This window comes from Cygnus atratus, chromosome 6 (genome assembly GCF_013377495.2).
Source record: "Cygnus atratus isolate AKBS03 ecotype Queensland, Australia chromosome 6, CAtr_DNAZoo_HiC_assembly, whole genome shotgun sequence".
In the NCBI taxonomy this organism is placed as follows: Eukaryota; Metazoa; Chordata; class Aves; order Anseriformes; family Anatidae; genus Cygnus; species Cygnus atratus.
In genome coordinates this window covers 34,700,838-34,726,250 of record NC_066367.1, presented here as the reverse complement: position 1 = coordinate 34,726,250, position 25,413 = coordinate 34,700,838, and the positions used below count along the sequence as shown (strand labels likewise).

At 39.7% G+C, this 25,413-nt stretch overlaps 1 protein-coding gene across 1 annotated transcript in view; it reads left to right on the top strand.

The window, feature by feature from the left end:
* Nucleotides 1–25,413, top strand: part of LOC118252598 (von Willebrand factor D and EGF domain-containing protein-like) — a 207,373-nt gene that overhangs the window by 16,794 nt on the left and 165,166 nt on the right. Inside the window, exon 2 of the mRNA XM_050711673.1 lies at nt 20,416–20,600. Coding sequence (XP_050567630.1) covers nt 20,416–20,600 — 185 coding nt within the window. The remainder of the gene's footprint in view (nt 1–20,415; nt 20,601–25,413) is intronic.

Here is a 25,413-nt window from a genome sequence, read left to right as displayed (position 1 = left end):
TTTTGGAAACAGGCAAGGGAAGTTTTAATCGCATACAGAAAGATTTCAAGATCACTGAGATCATGTCCATCTGATACTGATAACTTCAGTTTCCCATATCAGACCACAGAATTTACAGCCAGACACAGCACCCATTTTGCTTAGATTATTTCTTATGAGCAGTAATGACCAGTAATGAAGCAGCCAAAAACCCAGGTGGCACTCCTGAAAATGCACATTTTAGAGCCTTGAGACCTGATCCTGCAGCTGCCAGCTTCACCCTGTGAAAACCATTAGCAGCTGGCTTCACGTCTAGAAAAAGAAAATGAAATATGCTGCATTTTCACGGCCATCAGTCAGCAGATGCAGTGCCAGGAAAGCTTCATAACTATGCAGATATTGCCAATTGACATTACAAAAAAATATTCCTTTCAGGAGAGAAACACAGAGGCAAAAACAAAACAACAACAACTAAAAAAAAAACAGACGATCTCAAAGCATACTTGCGTGCATGGGACAGTGCTTCCTTTCTTATTGAGAGGGGAGGGGACTGAGTCTAGGAAGCACCTCCACTTTTAGAGGCAGCAGCACTCACCCTGGTACCCAGGGACAGAGGTGGGAGCAGGGGAGTGCTCCTCTGTAGGCCAACTCGATTCCAGACTAGCTTTGCTTGCTGTTAAATCTGCTGTTCTTACCAGGAGGAAAGTTCTGAGAGCAGAAAACCTTAAAATGAAAAATAAAGTTGGGAAAACTGAGATTTATATGATGGATGCAGGCAAACGCTGTGGGGAGCAATACAAAAATATAAATAAACAAGAGAGGCTGGTTTTTGTTGCTGCTGTTGTTGAAGTTTTTTGTTTGTTTGTTCTTTAGGTTCTGCAAAATGACTGAAAACCATCAGAAGCATCACTGATCTTAAATGTTATATTTCCAAAGATTTGTCTGGATATACCCCTTTTTATTATCTTTACTGACTTCCTGACAGAGATACTGAAATGTCTGGCATGACTCATGCTGTGAGCAATCTTTTTGTGAGAACTGAATGAAAACAGACTGATAACAAGGGCAATTTCATTAAAAAAGAAAAAAAAAAAAGGCTACATGACTGGTTACATGGGATGTTATTGAAATCATGCATGCAGAATGTTAATACTATCTTATTGTTTTAGATCATGTTTTCCATGGCTCAGGAGAAAGTATCTTTGTCAGCTCAGTGGAGAAAGGTTGGAGATGATTGAAGTAAAACAGCAGGAGGAGGCTGATATGCTTAAGTCACATAGCCAACTGCCCATGTATAACACAGTAATGGAGGTGAAAGTAGAGGGCAAACTAAAATTAAGTCGAAAGGACACAGGAGACAAAAGGCTACACATATAGGACAAGGAGAGGATGTGCAATGAGCTGATTTGTATAGCAGGCAGAGTGCAAAATTTTCATGCCCTGTATTTAGATATTTCCTGTTAATATTGATGCAAATTCGGTATTAACTTGTGCTGGAATGGACACTCTCCTTAGTGAACACACATGAAGACAGACATGTTTAATTAATTTTGTGGTCTTGGGCAGAGAGGTCAGACAACAACCCACGAGTAAAATCCTCAGCAGCCAGATTGGACAACAGGAGGAAAAAAGGAAGATTTGGGAGAAAAGCAGGGTCAGCTCTGGACCCACTCTGGAGATTATTCACACTTCTTCAGCAGAAAATAAAGTCTTAATTTTGCTAGAAGCCACCAGGTAAGAGTTTCATTACTGTAGGAAATCTTGGATGTTACAAAGCCAGCATAGTCTAAATTGTTCCCTCTGGGCAGGACGATGCTAGATACAAGTTGTGGAACAACCGGTCATACGAGCCATAGGGCAACCAGGGTGTCAGCACTGCAGTGCTCTCCAAGGAAGAAATGATCCATAAAAAGTCATTAGAAACTTCTGCAGTTTGGAGCAAAGGTTGTAGTGGGTCACATCATGTCAGGCTGGCATTGGGTCCCCAGTAATCTCAAGCAAATGAGTTGGGAAACCAGAGAGCTTGCAGACATGACATTTGGCAGCCAACTTCATGGTACTGTTTCATCTTTTCTTGGTGCTGTTTCAGCTTGAGGCCTCAGTTCACTTCAAAATAATTTTCACTGATAGTTTACATCATTGTGTACACTCACAAAGAGCTGTGCAATACATGATTACTATCTCCGAATGTTTCTTGAAGACAGCAAGACCACCTGGTACAATCATGTAGTCACCAGACACTACAGAAGGAGGTGATGAAAATTCCTATAAATTTATGTAGTCACTAAGAGCACATGATTCTCTGTCTGTGGGTAAGGAACCACAAAAACAGAGAACAGTAACAGGCTGCTGGTTACCGTATCAGGGAGCAGGGATCTAACTTCTTTCAAGGCGAGGAAGCACTCCGTGCCTTGGAGAAGCTGACAGGACACTGTCCAGCACTTGTGCTGAAGCAAATATTTTACCTTCTGTCCACTGGCACACAGAGTTGTGACGGGAAACACTCACAAAACAGGAAACCCAGCGCCAAGGTAGTTTGTGCCACCTTAATTTGTTCCTTGTGCTTGCAAATTACAATTCAGTCTCTGAAGAATGATCATGCACTGAGTTGCTCAAGGACTTGTGCTTCCTTCAGTGCCCAGGATAGATGGTGCTCAATTACTGAGTCAGTCGTTCATGTCTTTCTTATTTGTGAGCATGTGGCTCTAATGCATGTATGCCACAAAATAGCAAAACCCATCTTGGAAGTGCCATTCATTTCCTGATAGGCTTTTTCCTTCTTTATTATAATAACTGGGTGCTTAATGCACTGTCATTAATTTACCCTCACAGCTGTTGTGGGGTGAAGGGCAAATACTATTAATGTTATCAAAGCAAAGGGAAGTAGTGGAGGTCCATTAACAGGGAAGGAGAACAAATAAAATACCATAGGAAATACCAATGCATTCAAAGTCTGTGTTGCTTCAGCTTTCTTAGAGAAATTTAATTTTGATCAGATATCTAGTATAGTTAATTTTGAGAAGGTAATAGGAATATAAGCCAGAAGAAGGAAAAACAGCTAAAAATGGGTATAACCAGGTTGGCAGTAACTGATGAATCTACCCTGAGTAATAGGCAAATCTATCTGAATCATTAAAAATTGACTTCAAAAATTTATGGAGAACCTCTGAGATCCAAAGAAGGACAAAGACAGAAGCACAAATTCAGTATTTAATATCAAAAAGTGAAGAAAGGATGATGTGGAATTTAAAAACCAGGCAGACTACCTTCAATGCAGGTTCCTAATGACTCACAGCTTACAGAGTTATTAGGAAAAATTAACAAGAATAAAATTTGTTACTGAGGGTAGTGCACATAAAGCACACCAACTCATTAGACCTGTGCACTTGGACTTGAGAGGCCACAGTTGGAGAGCTATGTCTAATTCTGATCATCAAATAAAGCTGGACAAATTGGGTTCAGTTCAGAAAAGGAGCAACAAAGCTAACAAGAGGCCTGCAAATGTGACCTACAAAGACAGTTAAAAGAAATAGGCTTGTTTATCTTAGGGAAGACAACACTGAAAAAAGGCAGCATTTAGTTTTCCAATATGTGGAGGAGAGAAGGTAGCAGTGGGTTATTTGCTATGTCTGTAGACAGCAAAGGAAGAGAGAGACCAGCCTGATCTTGACACAGATATAGGGTAGATCTTTTCTAACCATGAAGAGAGGTAAGCATTGGGACACCTCATCCACAAAATTGCATTCTCCTGCAGCCGAGAAGGGAGGGGATAGGCAAACCCCTCCAGTAGGCGGCTCAGCAGTGCTAAATCCTGCCTCAGCAGAGGGGAAAATCAGGAGATGAGGGAAAGCCAGTGTGGATGATTAAGAACAGATTGCACCATATGAACTGACTGGCTTCTCTGAGAGTGCTGCTGGTCTAGTGAATAAAGGGCTGGTGTGAGGTGGGATGTATCCTGGTTTTGCTACCATCTCCAGGCCAACATGCTAATCATTTTAGGGACAGGGAAACGGGGCTAAAATTGTTCCATCCACAGAGATGTCTGACATCTGAACACTGAATATCCCAAAGGGGAGCTAGGCAGGAAACTGCTCTCCCCTTTCATGGAAAATATAGACTTTTCTTTTCACTCTTTTACACTGGAATGAAGCCCAAACCCTTTGAAATGTTTAGTACCAGCACTTAGAGAAGTAAAGGGAGAAAGCTCCTCTAGTGTCCCTCTCCACTTCCCATTCCCTAATAGCCATCAGCCTGGGAGATAACGGCATTAATTTGGGAAGTTTTGCTGGGGTTGACTCAGAGTGGAGACTGAAACTCTCATTTTACAGTCTCTCATGTGCTTTGATCATTCCAAAGTGAAGAGCTTCCTACCTTTTCTTTCCTCCCCCTTTTATTTTCCTCCAGCAATTCCATCCTAAAAATCACACAACCACAACTTCAATGGAAAAATACACTTCTGTGAAAATCTCAGCTGTGGCAAGTCAACATTTTCCAACAGAAAAATTGTTCATCAGAAAGCTTGCAGCCAGCTCCAATATCAAGATCACAGCAGCAGCTAAGCTTTAAGTGCCTCATATTTCTGCATATCAGGGTCGTCAGTCAGGGACCCAGAAAACGAGGAGCACAGAAGTAATGATCACCTCTGACATGGCTGGAGTGACTTATCCGGTGTGATATAGGCCTCATGGCAGCCGTATCAATCAACTCCTCAGGGCAGCTTTCTCAGAGTCTTTTTTTCTTTGAAACATCAATATTAGCTAACATTTTTAAACGCTGTCATCTGTTTCAGTCAATCTTATTCTTCATAAATTAAGTCTCTTTCTATTGGCAAAGCTGGAGGTTATTTGATGCTATCAAGCATCAAGAGGACAACTGTATGAAGGAACAGCATCCTTTCCCTTGTTACTTATATTTGCTTGTCTGAGGAATATGTGCAGTGGCAGAATATTCATTTCTACCCCAGCAAGAGAGTGAGCAACAGTTCTGATGCCCCAGCCCAATATAAAACATCTCTTAGCTGTTTTAAAAAGTTTAACTTTCAAAATATTTGCATGATCAGAGATTGGATTTTTTTAGGTAGTTTAATCTTGCTACCCAACTTTTTACTTATTTTTTTCCTCCTTCATAACATTTGGATTATTTAGATAAAATCTTAATGGGTAAAGCTAATGCTTTTCCAGCCTATCCATGCAATTGCCTTGATGCATTTATATGCAATAATTTCACAAAGAGCTTATACTTTTCACTTTTATCAGCCAAAAAGCATATTGGAATTAACATATGGTATCTCACTCTATTCACTTTATACCAATTCCAAATACTCAGGGACAAGTTGTTAGCAGACAGAAAGTAAAACAGGCATGCAACATCCATGCCAAACCCTAAGCAGATAAGGGTATGAACAAGCTCCCCCTTGCTGGTGAGCAGCGGGGACTGTTCAGAGCACTCTCCTCAGAGGGACTGTGCAGATAGACCTTTGGGGCAGCACCTGAGGGCCTGAGCAAAAGAATTTGCAAGGTTCATAGGGAATTTCTGAGAGCTGCTCAGAAAGATAAGTTCTGCATCAAACCAACACACTCTACACAGAGCACAGACTAACAATGGTAACATCTCTAAAGTCCACATATATTATCCCACGTGTGGAAAATGCGATTCTGTATAATCCATGGTGCATGGTGTTAAAAACAGATGGATTATGCGATCTTCCCCAGTCCTTTCCTGCCCTATTTTCTTGGACCTTGTATTGTGTTGCCCAAGTGTCTTGTAGTTTCATGCTGCTGACTCAGGCTAGACCTTAGGACAACAGGGACAGGCAGTCTGTTTCCCCCATGTATTTCTTGCCTTCTCCTTCTACCAAGGTTTTGTCTCCTAGACAAGGATTTTTTCCCTAAATTCTCCCTGACAGTGTTGGCGGGGCTAACCCAGCTATAGTGTTTATTTTACTTAGGCCAGAAGAAGTGATTAATCGCTTTGTTTATTCTCTTTAATCTTAATGCTGTCTGTTAGCAGTTCCAACTCCTACTTAGTCTGGCAGAAAAAAAAGCAACCCTTATTTTAGCTATTATACATAGATACACCTATCTTATATAAAAAAAAAAAAAAAATTAAAAAAAATAAAAACCAGACTCTTCCACTGTATCAACATATACCATATGCACACATGAATATGATCACAAACTAGTTCTTTACGTCCTGTTCTCATGTCATTTAATGACTATTTGCAGAGTCTTTTGCAGAGATGGAGTGTCATTTCTCATGAAATCATAGCCAAAATAACCTTCTGCTGTAAGAAAACTTTGAAAGGATATTGGTTATTCAAAATTACTGCAAATTATTATTGCAAATAAGATTAAATCTGTATAAAACTCTATGTCATTCTTGGCATACACCCATGAAGTCCATGGATGATCCTCAGAAAAAGTTTGCCTTGAAAGAGAAAAGGTCATTTTTCCCAACTTAGAAGAGGATTTTAAATGATGCAATGCATTCCAAGAATAGGACTGAGAAGAATATTTGAAAGCTGCAATCCCATGATCAGAGTGATAATGTTTTGGGTCCCAGATTAAAGAGAAATATTCAGCTTTGATGTACTCTGTAGTCAAGGAGTCATAATGAATAAGTAACTAATATTAAGAAATGAGTTTGAGAGAAATACAGAGAAATACAGACGGTTCGGGTGGCCATTTCAAATCAGAGCTACTTTGTTATCTATATTAGGGTTTTCCAGTGATGGAGATTCTAATGGCAGGCCAGACTTACCAGCAACATGATGGAATCTGTGTTATGGCTATGAAGATCTATGACCCTTGCATCCTTAGGTACCCTTGCATACCTTTTAAGGATCCCTTTTATGGATGCAAGAATGCAGGAAAAGCAGTTGTCTTTCCAGACTGATGAAGTCTGTGTTTTGCTGCTGAAGGAGTATGTAAAAATGTTTTCAGGTCACATACAGAACCAGAGCATTTTGGATTCATAGCTAGAGGAGTCATATTTATGTGGTTGATCACTACAGTGTGGGAGATAAATCAGAATTAGACATCCTTGCTTGAGGAAGAGGACAGGGGAATCCATCTATTATAGAAGGACCATCAAGGGACCAGAGTGGAATCCTTGCCTCACATTCCCATGCAAGCACTGTAGCAAAAAATTATAGATAAGAAGGATTATCATGAAGAGCAGCAGGCTATCCCTCTTTTCAGCACTTGTCATGCCAAAAATATCTCTGTGCTTTTTACACTGGGTAATCAGGGTTGGGATAAGTGCCATGCCAAGATGCATTTCATTCTCCAATATGTTTATGTGGTGCTGTGTGTACACATTGCTTTCCCAACACCATAACAGTAGGAGCTGTGTAACATCCAGCTTGTAGAATGACGAGGTCTTGCAAGAGACCTGTACTTTGGATCTGGCTGTCCTGCAGTCAGTGCAAGGAATATGAAAGAATAAAGAGTAACGGCTCGTCATACGGAGCAGTTAATGTGAAGGAAGGCAATCAAGATAGAGAAAATGAAAAGACAAAGACTGTGTACCTTGGAGCAAACCCAGCTGATATGAGCTCCCTCAGCAGAGAGTTTCCAGTGAACAGAGCTGGCAAAAATGGCATTGCTGACACTTTTCTTACATCATCAGGATCTACTGTAGCTTCATCTTGAAAGTGACAAACTATCTGGACTAGAGAAGAAGAAGCGTATTTAAAAAAAAAAAAAGTTTAAATATGTCCTTTCAAAATCTTCGAAAATGACTCAATCCTTCCTGTTTCCAAGATATTTCATTTCAGGCTGAACAGGAGTTTAGTGTGATGTACAGTTATTATCAGTCTTTCTTTCTGATTTTAGAAATTCTATTTCTCTGTAAAAACTGAAAGGTTTTAGTTTAGATTGAAGTAAACCACTTTTCCTCACTAGACCAGTGAATTGCAAATCATCTAATTAGTAAATTTTCCTAGTGCCTGTAACATCTGTTCAACAGTTGCCTTTTCCAAAATTTACTACAGCATAGTATTATAGCAGTGTCTCTCTGTCCCTCCTACATGCAATCTTTTCCTTTCTGTGTTGCTCTGGGTGTTGTCTGTGCTCATGTTATTGCAACAGAAAAATGTAGAACATTAGCATCTGTTAATCCTTTTATACCTCAAGTCTTCACATGTTTGGCCAACTCTGCTTTGTATTGTGCCTGGCTGTGTCTGGAATAGCCTCAAAATTCCAGATATGGCTAAATAACCCAAAGCGTAGCTGGGCCCCGCAGTGCTGCTGGAAGGCTATTTTAGAATTAAGATAATTCAACGGTTTAAGTGTGTTTGCTGGATCCCTAGGAGCAAACTTTTATCCCAGTTTGCAGGGATTTAGCCATTCAGTTGTTATTAATATTGAGCCATACTGCTGAATCTACATGTTCTGTAAGGAAATAACCTAGATTTTAGTGCTTTCTTTTACACTTATTTCAGCAAATAATAGAAAGGATGAAATGAAATTCATCCTTAGCCTAGAATTTTACTGTGGCATGTCAGAGAAGGCATGAGAGGTTAAAAATAGCTACCAAAGACCTTCACAGTAAGTTCGGACCCTGGCTTTTCTTTCACACCACATTTGAAAGTAATATGTGAGTAAAAGTGAGAATTGTAGTTCCTGCCAAAAGGTTAAATTGGGGGTAAGTGAGCAAATTGTGGTGGCTGAAGTCATAAAGGGAAAAGTAAAGTCATCTCAGTCCTGAGACCCCAGGCATGAGGGCTGGGTGTTCTGGTGTTCGTCACACAAAAACACAGATCTGTCCTCAACATGCTTTGAGTGAGAGACAACAAGCCTTGTACTGCATACTTCTGTTGATGAAAAGCTTCACTTTGGACTGCTGAGACTGAAACATGCCAAACACGGTCAGCTGCAGAATCAGTCTAGCCAATGTAAGAGTCAAAAAAAATAGAATGCAACAATAAAAAACAACCAAACACTAAAAATCCTTCCCCCCCCCCCCCCCAAAAAAAAAAAAAAGTCAATTCAACATTGATTTTTTAGTATGTAGCGAAAGTCTTTGAGGCACATGATGATGCTGTTTTTAACCATCCTTTGTCTCAATCAGTAGATAAGTTTGAACTTTATTCACAGCAAATGAAATTTGAAGAGTGAAAGTTGCTTGAATGGCATGGGACAAGAGTGAGGGTCAAGTATGATTATTTGTTCATACTACAGTGCAGAATAAAATACCTCTCTCACCTCTAAGATGAGAGAATACACTTATCCAGAGCAGTTCAGCTTGAATGGTCTATGAGCAGCCATTTTCCGTGATGTAGAGCTTGTGGGCAAGGAAGGCAGGAGGGCAGAGAAATGCCTAAATTCTCCCATTGTGACTGGAGCTAGTGGCAGCGGGCAAACCTTGCCCTTCCTTGGAGGCAGTTTGCACCTACCTCCATCCCTTCAGAAGTCTGCTCTGTGAAAACTTATCCTACAGTTAAGTGCCTCTTCCTGACATTCTCTTCCTGATTTCTGCTCTGCAGGGCAATCATGAGGCAGCAGAACATTTGGTATCAGACCTGTAGCTTTTGCTGAAATTATGCATTTTATAAACACAATTGAATATGTATTGGTGCAGAGAGAGAAAAATAAAAGAAAAGGAAGGGAAATAGTTTTGAAAGCTGGATAAGTCAGCTTGTTCTTGTTTACAGACTATAGAAGAGAGCAGTTTCAGTGGGAGAGGGATCTGCCAAGGTATAACCAATTGTTTGAGCACTGCCCAGTACATGGCAGAACTGGTTTCAGGTCAGGGAAAAGCAGTCAGCTCCAAATGCACCAGCAGAGCCTAAACCCAGTAGACAATGCCCACAAGTCATCTCCCTTCCTTTCATCTGTTTGTTTGCCTTTTGGAGCTCTTCCACCGGGTCTGTTCTGCACCCTGTGGTCTGAGCACATCCAGTGCCTCTCTGAGCATATCATGTGCCTGCAAACAATATTCATACAACTCAGTTTGACATCAAGGCTAAAAAGGTTAATGGGATCCTCATTTCCAAATGTAGAAAAACAAACAGTGTGGAGAATAAAAAATAGAAAGCCCTCTTGAGGTCACCTATGAATAAATGTGAACAGGTGTAAGGTCTGCATAGCAGCATGCGACAGCACCACTTCTCACAGTCTATCACAGGCAAAACCCTCTTTATTAATGGGCTCACAGGTGTGTTATTCAAACTGTGGTGTTAAGACCATCATCGCATTTCTGTAATGTCCCACCCACACATTTAATACTGTAGGAGACATGATAGTCAATAGCACACATGGGACTACAGCTGACTTGCATGGTGGTTTGGAGGTGTAGGTCCACAGTGTGACTTCTGGAGTGCTCTGTAACTGCTTCAGTGGGAGCTTAACCTTTCCTGAACTGAATAAATACTAAAAATAAATAAATTAATTAAAATGAGGTGCCAGGTCTTTCATGCTAAGTTTTTTTTGTGTCAGATGTTGGCAGGTGCCAGATGGATCTACCTGCACAAAACCTCTCTTCTCTGGACAACTCATAAAACAGAGAAATGATCAAAGCCTGACATTCACCAGGTTACACATAATCAAATTTTACAAGTTTCAAAAGCAACTCAACAATGACTGCAAATTGTTAAAGAATAAAGTAGCAAATGATAAATTGATTGCCTGCTGTTTCTTTGTGTACTAATTTGTGTTATGGCTTTCCAATCTGAAATTGCTTGAGTAGATTTTTGTTGTTTGTTGCCTTTTTTTTTTTTTTAATCTCAAATTGCAAATGAAATTACTGTGGTAAACTGAATGCATCAATTGTAATGAAAAATTGATCAATTGTTATGTTGTAGGGCTTTTCTAAACAGTGATTTCTAGCCTATCTTCTTAAGATGAAAATTACAGTTATTAGTCAATTACCAAGTAAGAATGCAAAATCAAGTCTGTTTTTTGATAATCTTTTGATAGATAGATGGAATAAAATCTGATATAGTGCATGTATGTCTATAAACACCTTGTTTTACCTATGGATGGTGATACACAGATAATATTTTTGTTGAATTGTCCATTATCAGAAGCATTAAGCTCTGTCTACTTCTTCCTTCAGTAATACTGCTTTTTGTACCATCTTTTTCAATAAAAGGTATAGCTCTATTTTATAAGCTAAAAGTCTATGCTCACTGTTATCAGGCAAGAAGGAGGTGGAGGAGTTAGAATTGAAAGCTCAGCATGGAAATGGCTCCATAGAAATAAAAAATTACTAAGATTCTTCTTGTCTGGTACTGTGTTATCAGTGTTTAAGAAAAAAAAAAAAAAGAGTGGTTCCCATCAAGAATACTTCATCCAGCAATCTGATTTTATTTTATTTATTTTCTAAAGAACTACAAAGCGCTGCACCTCCTGCAAAAAGCACTGACAACACATAAGCTGTGGTGGGGGGAAGCCCGTCCCATCCCAACCCATCCCATCCCATCCCCACATGCAAAACCCCCACAAAGCCTGGCTGACCAACAAGGAATAAAGCTGGTTTCCCAGATCCGAAGACCTTCTTCTGAGGACATAACTCTCCCCTGTAAATTTGGAATTGTTTTTAAGAGAACATACATTTTAAACCACACAAAACTACACTGTGATTAGAGTTAGTTCAGTGTAAACGAGAAAAAATCAGTTGGTTTACCTTCTGCACGGCTGATCCTGATCAAAACACATCTGCCTATAATATGCACCATATGGGGCAACAATTGTCTTGTATTTATTCTTCTGCCTCCCTAATCCCCTGTGTCCTCTGCAAGCGTGCATATCTGTATCTGCAGCTCTAGCTAGATGCCCAGAGAAAGGCATCTTGCCTTACGCACATATAATTATGGAGATGTTTTTCTTATTATGGTAATTATATCCTAAAAGACTGTGCAGGTAGCAGCTGTAAATGTAATGAAGGCTCAGTTGATACCAGCTGAACTAGATTCTCTTTTATATCAAAAAGCAACTTATAACTGAAGTCCTTATAGATTCCTGGAACCCTGCTATTTTTATGTATGCTTCTGTTACTCCTGGTGAATTAGCACAGATCTATGGAGCAACCAAAACAAGAGAAACCTAAACAAAAATGAAAATTTGTACCCGCTAGAACAGTGAGTGGAGACTGACTTCCACTAAATAAAATGAATAAATGTATTTCTGGAGTGGTTTTCATGTATAGGTGCTGAAAGCCTTCCTCTTTCATGATACAAACCGGTGCCAACAGATCTTTTTCAAGTACTAGGTGCACAATGGGCGGCATCCAGATGTGCAAGATTCCCTCGAAATATCACCATGGCTAAAGGAAACTGTTGGCTAAAGCTGTGCCCATCCTGTTTCTATAGCAGGAAGGAGCTATTGAATTTTAATATTAAAGTTAATTACAGCTGTATGTACAGAAACTGTATCTTCTGAACACTGAAGAAACAAACTCTGAGGATCACTGATAAACTTGGTTTCTCTAAATCTACTACACATAATGTCGCACTTGCACGGTTGGGAGTACACAGCTTTATCTTATCACACTGGCCAGGCAGACCTCTGACTATTTCTAGCTCATGACCTTTTATTTTAATATTTTTAAATCCATCCAAAGTGCAATAATGCCTGTGGAGTGTTTCTGCATTCTCTGTGCTATGTGCTCGAGCCCATTCCATGCTGACTCTCCAAGTTTCAAGGAGTGGGCAGCCTATGAGCGGATGAATGGATGGGGTCAATAGGAACTGGATCTTGGTCAGGAGGTGGTGAGATCCTTCTAGGGCTGTGCTTTAGTTGGGAAATGGAGCGTGTCCATGTACAAGCAAGGAGAGCATTGCCGCAGAACAGTAATGAATAAAACCTTACTGAGAAGGCAAGAGCAAACCCAACCATTCTTCCTAAATGTCAAAGCCCTGACAGAAAAGCCCATTATAAACGTGTGAGGAGCGTGTGGCTGCTGAAAACACTATTGTGCTGGTGAATGGAATGAATAATAGCAATGAATAATAGCAAAACAATAACAGGAAAAATTGCCTCGTCACCCTGCATACATTAGGAACTAAATCACACCCAGGATGTACGCAGGAATCTGTAATTTGGCAGTGCTCAGCTGCCTTCAGCTGGAGTCCCCTTATCTTTCTGCCTGTCTTTGCTGCATCCTGGATTCACTGACAATAAGTTAGCAGTGACATGTTCTCCAACGCTATATCATCCACATGCAGAATTAAGCTGAAGAAGTGGGGGAAATGTGTCCAAAATTCAGCATTTACCAAGGGAGCAGTCTGGAAAAATGTGTGGCTCTCAAATTGTAATTAGCCCACATCACAGTTTAGGCATGGAAACAACTCCGACTCTCAAAGGGGTAAACCATGGAAATCAAATTTCCATCTGAATAGAGCCCAGTGGGTTCTAAAATCAAAACATGAGTTTGTTTTTGCTACTGCTATTTAGGAAAGATACATTTGCAAGTGTATGTTCAACTGAGATTAGGAGGTGAGAACGAACCTTTTCATATTGTTTCATTTTTTCATTATGAGGAATGAGAGCAAAATAGACCAATCAATAACAATAATTATAATTTTCTTTTTATTGATTACTCAGAAGTCCTTAAAGGCATCACCATTAACTTAAAGATAACTTGAGGAAATTTATGAGGTTTTAAATTCTCTTCTGACATAGCAATAGTAAGTGATTTCTATATTCAGATGCTGATGTTTTCTGGCTCTGAAGCCAAGCCAGAATTAGTGGGGATGAAACTTGGTAAAATTTAATAGAGGAATTGACACAATTTGACTTTGTTGTGTTTTCTAATTGGCACATTCAATAGATGAGGCTACATTTCACCAAGCAATGACACTACAGATTTCCTCTGTCTTGTCCAGCCTCCTGATATTTTTTATCACGTGTTCTCCCTGTCATGAAATTGCCTCTTGGTGAGAGATGCCAGATAGAGAGTCCAGGAAAGAGAAACATTTCAAAAGACAGCACATCTTCTGGAAACTTCTTTGCTCACTCAGGTCATTTGGTCGCTAGTGTGCTGTCGTCCCCAAAAGGAAATATGTGATTCCCTCATCCTCCCTATTTATGGAGTGCAGAACAGGTCTCTTTGCTGAACATCTCCTGTCACAGTGCTCCAAACTCCACGGTAAGCTGCCCAGAAGTTCCTCAGACTTTGCTCACCTTTCTTTCAGGGACCTCTTGTTGTCATTTACTTTGTTGGCCTTTCTTGACACTTCTTCTTTTCCTGTGTAACATGCTTGTCCATCTCTGTCTGCGTACTCCTGTGGAGCTCATAGCTCATTATTCTGCAAAGCATTCAGGGAAAACACAGGACAGAGGAGCGGTTGCATGTAATCAATTCCTCTTTTCTAAACCACAAATTAAAAATAGAAATGCAAGCCCAGATAAGAGATACTAGTATGAATAAATAATTGTTTTCCCTGGAATTGAATGTTGGCCCCTGGTTTGTCAATAGCATATTGTGTTACTTCGTAGGAGAACAGAATGATAAGTGACCTTGTTGCCAGGCAAATGAAACTTGGGTACATCACACAGACAGCATCTTTAGATTGTAGGAGGATTTTTTTTCAATTGCACTTTCTCTCAGGGCTAACTCCTTTGTGTTGAAAAAAAATAATAACAATTCCCTAAGAATTAAGCAATATACTCACTAATTCTGCCTGGTGGGAGTAATATGTAGTAAGAGTTTCAGTTGCACATACTGTAAGTAGAAAATTTCAAGGGTAAAGCATAATGCATCCATAGGACTGAGAGGAGAAAGAAAGGGATGTGTTCCCACTTCGCTACCTCTGTCATTTGTGCTTGGACAACTCTGCAGCAAGAAATACTACAGACTCTTGTTTCAAAACGTATCAGGTCCCTAGAGCTGAACAGTCTAAAGTCTGCCTTTAAAGAGTGCTTACTGTATAACACATACATGTGAAACTATCTTTAATGGTGTGCTGAGTTGCACCGGTTACCAGAAGACACTTTATTTTCAAACAGTGTAATATCTAATGGAAAATGTTAAGCAGCAGATGCTTAGAAAACCACATTCCTGCTTGGCCTGATTTTTCTTAATTCTGTCTGTTATTCAGTCCAAACAATATGTATGAAAAATGTTGTCTTCTTTTCAGTGGGTGCTCAGTCTCTTCCTAGGTCAAATTTTCTATTATTACATTCATTTTACACAAAGGTTCATTTGTTCATTTATTTCTATCAATTTCATTCTACGAATAAAATATGACTTGTTCAAGAACTAGCCAGTATGAGTATGTGGTGTTTATCCAATGATCTTCATTATTACTTCAGTTCAGTAGGAGGTTCTTCTGCTTCTGAATTATCTGAAAATAGCTTTATTTATTAGTTATCATAGTTTTCATGAAATTATTATGTTTTACCTACCAGAGGAGCATGAATGTTCCAAGCATTTTTTTATAGTGGTCACATTCATATTCACAACAAATTTCTGTCTCTGAATAATTTTAGAAATAAATATTCTCTCATCAACATGAAGAATAATTGTATTAAAATGGTAGCAAATATTGGTGAAATAACGCAGTGACTTCTGTCTGTAATAAACTGTTGGATGTTTCTTAGCTACAAATGCCTTATCTATTAATTGTACATCTGTAGCTTGCATCCACCAAAAGAAACTTTTAGATGTTATCAGATCGGTGCCTTCTACTGTTATTTTGAATACATCCATTAGCAGCTTGGAAAGAATTTCCCTTTCCCAGTGTCTGCCTTCCTTTTCTGCCCAAACTCTCTTTCAACATATGGTAAATCATCCTATTGGGAAGCAGACGGCACTTCAGAAGCTTTCACCTGAGCTCTGCTACATCAGCGAAATACAGCCACCAGGCATGGAAGTGGCCGCCGATGAAAAGTTTTCCTTCTGTCTATGAGACAAGAAGAGAAGAAAGCCAACCCAGCCTTGGTCTGTCACTGATTTGGAGGTACAGCTTAATACCCTAGGCATTTTGGAATAACTTTCCAAAATGAAAATATTTCATAAGTTTTCTGTGAAGAGAAATTCAAACACTCAGGAAAATGTATTGTTCCACTATGGATTTTAGAATAATAAGAAGAAAAAAAAAAAGGCAGAAAATCTGAAAATCTGCCAGATCTGCCAAGGAGAGATTGCACACGATAACCATACATCATACAAACCTAAAAAAAAAAAAAAAAAAAAAAGGGATTTTTATCTGTAAGTTTAAATATATACATATATCTCTGCATTCATACACACACATGCATACCTACATACACATATGTGTGTGTATTTCAGATGTCACGCTTCGGAAGCTCCCCGGCCCCTCTTCTCCTTGGCGGGGTGCGAAGCCACATGGGAGCCCTAGGGCCAGCCTGGGCTGGGAATTTCTCTTTCCCAGCCACAGGACAATCACAACACATCACCAAGTGCTGCTGTTGGTTCCTATTATCTGAATCAATCACCGGGCTTTCATTCACCCTCCACACAAAAATTATTTTGCGTTCTGCCAGCTATTTCCTGGAGCTTTAGGATGCCCTTTAAACATATTGCGTGGCTGGCACCACTTTACCCAAGACAAACATGCACCTCAGGCTTGTGGACTATATTTCTTTCAGGGTTTTCGAGATGCAATCACCTATTGATATTATTTGATTTGCTGCTGCTATTCAAAGTAAACAAACAAAATCTCTGAGCTTCGTAAACCTTTCTCTGCGTAAGCCACTGATATTTGCTGGGAGCGAGAGCGACAGGCAGAGCTGTGTCACACCCGCTCCTGCCTTCCCTCAGGAATAAAAGCAAATGTTTAGTGAATGATTTCCTTTCAAGTCTTCAGCCTGCTGTTCCAATGTTCCTGGTGTCCCTCCCCTCCGTGGGCATCAGATGGAAGGGACACATGTCCGTTGTGGCTGCCTGAGAGTCCCTGCAGCAGCATCTGTTCCACCAGTGTCACTGCCCAAGAGGTGCACTGTTGGGTAACCCCCCGCAGATGGGCTTCTGGGCTGACACCCCAAGTGTCTCCCTGCGTGCCTGTCTTCCCCCAGCTGTGGACACATCAGTGCTTCCTTCAGCCACCAGCCAAACCCTAGTTCCCCAGAGGCATGTCATGCACAAAATGCCACATCAGATAGTCACATTCTGCTCATTTTCCATGAGAGCTTTCCAGATGCTTGTGCCTTCCACAGGCAGCTCTTCTCTCTCTGGCCAGTCCACAGCCCTGTGATATTTCATTTACATATAACAACTTCCCCCACATTCACGTCATGTGGATCTTGACCTCTGTGGCACTGATGGCAGCTTTCCTTATGGCTTCAATGCAGACAGATTTCCCTCGCAAGACTTGCTGTATTGTTCCAGCACAGATACACTACTGCTGTTTACACTTAGCAGCTGCAGCAGGTACTGGTTTTGTTTGCTCTGAATGTGTCAGAAAGGAGCCGTTTGGTGCCTCTTTGCAGCACGTTGCTGCCGCAGACTTGCTGGGTTTAAACCAAGTGCTTGCAGTCTAGCGAAGCGAGCAAATCTGGATGTCTGAGCAACAGCTGCTGGCCCACACAGAGGGTGGCGGTGGCACAAGCAGCAGCTCTTTGCAGGAGACTAAAGCAAATTAACTGTACAGGTTTCTCATATGTAAAGAAATAAATATATCCTTTTAAAGGCAATCTATCCTGCACACAGCGACTCCGTACAAGACATGGACATGGACTTGTGGGGGACTGTAACCCCCACAGCAGGAGGGACAATTGGGATATTGAGCTCTTATCACTGTACACAAAGCTGACATCTCCACCTGATTTTTGCATGAAATACAAATTACCAGGGGCCTTCCTCTGGTTGTCATGTAGCTGCAGTCACCAGGAGGTACGGGCGGGCATCCCACAGCCCATGAGCCACCAGCAGGGCCCTACCATATCTTCTTTAAATAACATTTTCATGATATAGTTTGATTACAGCACTGCCTTTATTATTTCTTGTGGGAAAGGCAGTACTAATTAACTTGTATCATGGCCTGCAATTTACATGTTAAAGTTTACCCTGATTCTGATATATGGCTATAATCAGCATTTTACAACAGGAGCTCGATAATTGAGGTGTTGGGCTGCTGATGGCTTGCTGCAAAACCTGGGTGGGCTTTGGTTCAAGCTTACTCCTGCTCACAAGGCTTCACAAACATGCTTTGCAGGACTTGTTTTCATGGCTGTTGTCCCAAATACCGCTGGTTAGTGGGTGAACACCCGTCTCCTCACTCTCCTCACTGACCTATCCTGCCTCCCCTCCCGTTACTCCAACTCCCTTCATGCCCTTTGCATGTCCCATCCACAGCATTAAACAGCTGTAATGTTAACATGCAAGGCAGCATTTTCTAAACTACTGCAAACAAAACTATGGGAAGGATGAAAAATAATTAGCCATGTCTCAATGTCTAATATATTTGCATTGTTTAGACAGAGTACTTAATCATTGGTAATACCACAACATACTGTGTGAATTTGGATTATTACTAATACACATCGAGCAGAAGGTTATTAATTATTTAAATGAATTATTTGATATTATTGTTACCGAGAAACTGAATGTTATTAATTATATTACAAGGGTCTCACAGGATCCCTGTGCCAATACTGTGTATAGAGCCACATTTAAATCCCATTTACTTTTAGATGCTTTTGTCTCTTGTTCAGAATTGAGGAACTTAGAGCAAGCAAACATCACCATGAGCTGAAGCCCTCTTCCCACAAACACACCTGAAGCTCTGAGTGACATTGAATAGGTCTATGAGGATCTGCATTTTTAAACAGTTTTTAAATATAGGGAAAACTTTTCATTTGAGTGAAATAGTCAGTCTGCTGAAATGTCACTTAGTCCCTTGGGTTGGAACTTGGCAGAGGCCTCCAAGTGGTCTCTAGTGCTTGGCACAGATGTCCAAAAAGGACATCTAACAGAGGGGATCAGATCCCAGATTTAATTGGTCCAGTATTTCCTAGAGTTTCCTCTGTAAAATGGCTCTTAACTGCAGAAAATAAAAGCTTTGGGCACTACTTTTTATTTAAAAAGGTGATTGTATTAATTCAATGGAATTTTGCACTGGAATTGCAATGTAGTTTTGACAGTTAAATTCTGTGAAATTTGCAATGAAGGCTCTGTTACGCTACATTTTGTCCCCATTTGTCTTGTATACCATTGCCTTGCCTTTGGCACAATAAAAATAATCTTTAAAAATAGTGCTATAAATGGATTGACTTTGACCTTCTGAGTATCTTGTCAATAAAATAAAAATGATAAATCTGTTTCAGAGTGCCACTGGTGTAACATTAAAACAGAGTTATTATCCAGAAAGTGACATTTGAAAAATGAGATTATGGGGAGGGGGTCTCATTCTCTGTCAGTGGTGTCACATAAACATGCTGTATTTACAGTGCTAAGGGGTAATTTTGCTAACTGCTAGGCCTGCTCCCCAAACCAGGTCATGTGGTTCCTGCGATGTGTTCTCTGCCTGCTCCATCACCATTAGCAATTAAAGATTACTGCAGCAAGAAATGAGCTGAGACTTCTGTTGCTGATGTGCAGAGCAGCCCAACTCCACCTCGCCCTCCTCCTGTGTCCCACTTTGCAGAAAGGAAGCAAATGGTTAAGCAGAAAAAAAATGGAAGCAAATGGAAGCAAAAGTTAACCTAGAAAAGGCCCTTTTTCTCTGTATGTGATAAGCTCTCTGTTAATAAACAACTTTTAAAAGAATCAGTGAAGGCTTCCTTTTATTAGGCGATAAGAAAATACTGAATATTCTGCAAAGAATCAAGACACACATGGAAATAAACAGGGCAGGCATGTAAGCAAACATGCACAGAAGGGCAGCAGTTCAGATTCAAACTTTGTGATCCACACACACGAGCTCTGGTGTGTCTGGCTTTATGCATACCTACTTCAGGCAAGGTGTGGTTGACCCGTGGCTCCAATAGCTGCAAGCCTAACCTGAGTTTATTTCTAAAAAACATGTGGTAATGTTAGCTTTTCTCTTTTTAGAATTTGTTTTCATTATTTTTATAAGTATGTATTTAAAAGTATGCAAAGTGCGCTTTATTCTTGAGCATTAAATAATATTGTGACTAAAACACTCACGCAGATAGTAAGATAAATAAAAACAGAGAAACAAACATACTTTTAAAGACCACAAGACTTTGGAACCTCAAAATATTACTTGATTTTTGAGCAGGAGAAATGCAGGTGTTAATCTCTAGAAATAGACCCAGATCACATTTACAGGGTTAAGGTTTCTGGTTCTGGTTCAGATTTGATGAAAATCTAGATAACTAAATGCTACCTGGCTTTAAATTTTATATGCCTAAATTCTAAATTTCATGTTTTCCCAGTGTCTGCCTTGAAATTTAACTCAGTTCTAAACTGAAACTAAACATAAGCAAATGCACCCATCTTTAAGTGCTTATTACCAGAATCCAACTGAACCAGCTTCTTTAATCCTTGTCCTTTCTCACTTTTCAGCTCCCGAGTGCTCCCCGGTGGGACACCGCATCCTCCGCAATCCCTACCGCAGCACCAGGTACGACTCACTGGAGCTGCAGCGAACAGCCACTCAGGACCTGGTGTGTGACCACTCGCTGCCACCAGCATGGTACCGGTTCATGATCAACAAGAGGCCTGCAGAAATGCCAACGAGATGTGTTGAAGTCAGTAAAAACTACGTAATAAGCCTACTGAACGTGAATAAATCCTGTGATGTGATTTTGCTTTCCAGTCATCTCTATTCCCTCATAACCAGCAGAGTGCAATGGGGGTGGGTGAGAAGAAATGGGAATTTTTTCCCATAATAATAACAATACTGTTATATCCAAGGGTAGTAGTCAGAGGCTAGGATCCCTGTGGATGGTTAGTAATCAAATACAAAGCAAGGTGTTTTCAAGCTGTAAAGAAATATGTTTGTTAACCTATTTATGTCACTGTAAATTATACTTTTTCAACCAATTCTGTTGTTTCAGGAACGGATTCTGGGACCTGACCCTTTTGTCATATAAATTATTATAAATTAGAAATATCTTCTCATTATTAAATCGGAAGGGAAAAATCAGAAAAGTCAACATGATAAGAAGCTCTTTAGTGATACAGAAGGAAAAGCACTTTGAATATCCTAGCTGCATGAGATGAGAATAATTTCAAGCAAAGTATTCAACAAAATTGTTCAGAAAATAATAAATCAATTGCTGTAAATTACTTTAAAGATGAAGTATTCAAACTAGAGTGTCAGGATCCTCAATTTTAGGTGATACTAACCTTCTGGAGAACCTTCATGAAATTAGCAAACAAAATGTATCCATACAAAAAGGAACTGGGAACTTGTCACAACGGAAGTATATCTTCATAATCTAAAGTTAAATGAAATGTTAAGAGATAATTGTCACTTGTGTGGGATTTCTAACTCTGCATACACAATCCATAAATCTAATTAATGTGAACAAATTGGCATGATTATTATTGAAATATTCATTTCATGACAGGTCATCCTTGAATGAATATCCCAATGCATTATGTGGTTTATTTTTACAGATTGCTATATTAGTGGGTATATATTCTATAAAATTTAATTTGTCATTGCATTTCAGCATTTTCAAGTATGTAGTACTACTTGACTGTCTGAGATTTCTGTCAAACAATACATGCTTTGTTTCTTCAAATCTGTTCTATGGAGTTTTTTATTCAGGTTTGTAGAGTTATATTCATTAGTTTAGTTCCTTATCTTGTAACATAATTCTTGCCATTGGTTTCTTCATTATCCTCCGAATGACAGTAAATCTCTGTTTCGCCATGCTGCTGAAGGATTACATCTGTTAGATGTCAGGACTGGAAGAATACACTTCTTTCAGATCTTCACCTTCTAAATCTGCCTCTACGTTCCATCTCTTCCACTTAATTAAATCATTGTTTAATTTGGTTTTCCATTTAATTTGAGCAAAACCTCTGGAACAAAATAATTTAAATTAATAACTGCACAGCTTCCACTCCCTAATAAGCAGTTATTATTGGACATTCCAGTCTCTGGCTGAAGCGAACTGATTTTAATTAAACAAGTCAAAGACAAAATCCTGAGCAGATAGAAGAGAAAAGAGACCAAATAAAGCCTGACAATATAGCTGGGGAGTTAAAAAGTACATTACTCCAAAATCTTGTAAAATATACACCTGGTGATATCCTGTTGATACTGGCTGGATGCAATTAGCTGCTTATCAGTGCATAAGATTAACTTCTTAATTCAAAGGAATGGTAGGTAAGGATTCTTGTCACCCAACTGAGCTCAAAGGGGATTTAAACCATAACGGAGATTTAGAGGTCTTGCCCAGAGACAGTTGTGGCAGGAGAAACAGCTCATGATGGGTGGACATGTGGGAAGGCACTGCCACATAATCTGAATCTTACCACAAAGAAGCTCCACAATAAATAATAATGATAAAAAAGCTCTGTCTGAGTTTTGTTGCATAAAAATAGCAATGTGTTCAACAGAAAACAGAACCAAGTCTCAAACAGAAGCTGAGAGCTTGTCTACAGCTACATCATAAAGAGGCACAGCAACATTTGCAAGAAAAAAACAAATAACAACAACACTTAAGAAGCTGTTTCTCACCCACTAATTAAACAAACTCATGAAAAACAAAGGGAAAAGGCAGAACACAATTTTATTTTTTTTGCCAAAGACAGTGAAAAAATGAATTGTATTCCTGAATTCTCCATCCCTTGAATCCAACTGCTATCCATAAACTTTTTCCTCAAGTGGCAAAATACTTTTGATTGAAACAGCTTTCCATTTTAGGTATTGCCTGCTGAATTTCCCTGGTGGTTAGCAAATGATCCTGACCTTCCTCCCTCGATTTCTTCCTCGCCTCTCTCACTGTGCTCCCGAAGGAGGCAGAGCAATTACTGGGTCCTGGGCATGCGCTTTTGGCTACAGCCTCTTCCCAATCCAACGAAAAACTGTAGCAGAGAGCAACACAAACTTGCAAATTTTGTATCCCCAGGTATCAAAACTGCTGCCTACAGATCACAGACAATAGCTTGTTCTTCCAGAACTGCCAAATTCACTGTGAAAGGGAAAATAAAAATACACTAAAGGAAGAAAGGGCAGGCAAACCTTTACTGAGATTAAGGGCTAAAACTCAGAGCAAGAAGCAATGCACAGACATGGCCAGACCTAGTAGCAAAATGACCTTCAGAGGAAGAGCAAAAGTGACATAAAAATTAAAGCTCTGCAGAAAATCTATTAAAAAATACGGAGATGTATTTAACAGTCAATAGGGGAAAAACAGACATCAGTTACAAAAACAGGCTTCTGAATTAAAATAATATAGGGTGTACACATACATCTGTAGATTTACATCTACATATGGGCAAGCCCCAGGAAAGGAATGAATACTAAAAAGAAAGGAGAGAGAACACAACCTGCTAGTGTTATTGAAGATCTGCACTACAGTCAGATAAGAGATCAATCTGTGCATAACAGAAGAGCAGTGCATGCTGCTAACCGTAATGCAAATCCAAATGCCATGCTAATGACAGGCAGGCTTTCCAAGGCTGCCTCACAACTCACTGTGAATCCAGAAATATTGCTGGATATATGCTGCTTCATTCGTTCTTCTTGTTTACACAAGGGGAAAAAAGCATAGATTACACTGCAACCTTAAGGAAAAAACATCAATTAAAAATTTGATTATGCAAATAGTAATTGGTTCTGGAGCCAGCAATAATACTTTTGATACCATATGCACAAGTCAGATTCATTACTTCTCAAAGCAATGCTAATGTTTTCAGCTTTGCCTAGTCAATTGCAAATAACAAATGATAAACTAAAAAGAAAGGGATTAAACACGTTATCTACTAGAACAACTACTACTACCGTGCACTTGTCCTCTGGAATGGAGGATTGGCAGGGCTGTATTCTGTGAGCAGGGAGAGGAGAATAGATTTTCACCCTGCTGACCACAGCAATCACTGTACACCCACTGCCGAGGTGAGGCTGCAGGTAGACCGTGTGTATGGTTCAGCATTTGCATATAGATATATGCATGTTACCTGGCCTGATGGGCCCATACCAGATGCGTACCCATACAAGTATGCACATGAACACACTCATGTAGGTATGTATGTGCACAGCACTGCATCCTGTCAGCTCAGATTCAACCTCTCAGATCAGCCACTGCTTAACTCCTGGTTTCCTCCCAGTCTGAAGGCAGCCCTTCACCTTGGCTAAATTTATTTCCTGCAGCCACACTGGTATGCATGGCAGGAGCTGGCCTGCACTGGAGCCTCCGAGCATCCTCTTGCACTGGACCAGAAGCACACCTGGTTCTCATCCTGACTGATGGTTGCACTTGCCTGGAGGGAAGGGTGGGAGCAAGATGATAGCTCCAGCTCTCCAGGTTGCCAGGCTCCAGCTCCCCCTGGTTCAGGAACTTTTGGAGTCAGACATGGCTTGGATAAGACTTTAAAGGCATTTCTCTCCCATGAGTCAGTGCAGCCACTGTAATTTTTTACCAGCCGTGATCCTGCAAGAATTTCTACAGCTGAACTACAGATGACAATGTTTTCAAAATGCCCAGTAACAATACCTGTCCCTGCCTGTATACCAAGATTACTTCCAATATCGTCTTTCAGAAATTTCATTCTGTAAATAAGCAAAACCATCTCTAAATTTCCCTGTGCTATAAATTCATGTACAGCAGTATATGTGGCAAAGGAAGGACGTGTTGTGTAATCAAGGCTGGTGTTTTCTCAACAACTGCATTTTTAACAATATAAATTTAATTTTATATACATACCTACTAGGCTTTAACATAGGCACTAATCTTTAGTGTATCAAACAAGGTCATGTTAAAGCTTGTCAAATTTAACCTGCCTATGATGCTTGATTTTGTAGTCCCTGGAGAAGATTTACTTTTCCCATGTTTGGTTTAACTTCCTCCTCTACTTAACCTGCTGTAGAACATTTTATACTCACAATCAAAATACAATAGCTCAACTGCATGCTATTATTTTTTTTTATTTTATTTCAGTGTTTCAGTTTTTATTTTGCTCTGAATCCAAACCTACTTTGATTTTTATTTTTTTTATGAACTTAAAAGCAAGTGACACTTCCAAGGTATTATTTCATGTTTTCATCTGCAATTCCCTTTCTCATATGTATACAAGAATACTTCAATATTATAATAGTAGGTATGAAGAGGTTTTATTTTTCTTGTTTGTTTTTCAGACATACAAAAAGCCTTCTGTAGAAATTACAATTACAGTCTCTATTGTTCAGAAGCACGTACTTGAAAGAAACACAAGACAGGCACTGGTTTAATTGCTACTACAGATATTCCTGACGTAAACTGATTTCTGTGGAGTTCAGCCCCAGATTTAAGTTAAAAAAAATAAAAATAAAATAAAAAAATCTTATTTATTTTAACTTACTCTGAAGAAATGCAAAAAAAAAAAAAACTAAGACAAAGTAAAGTT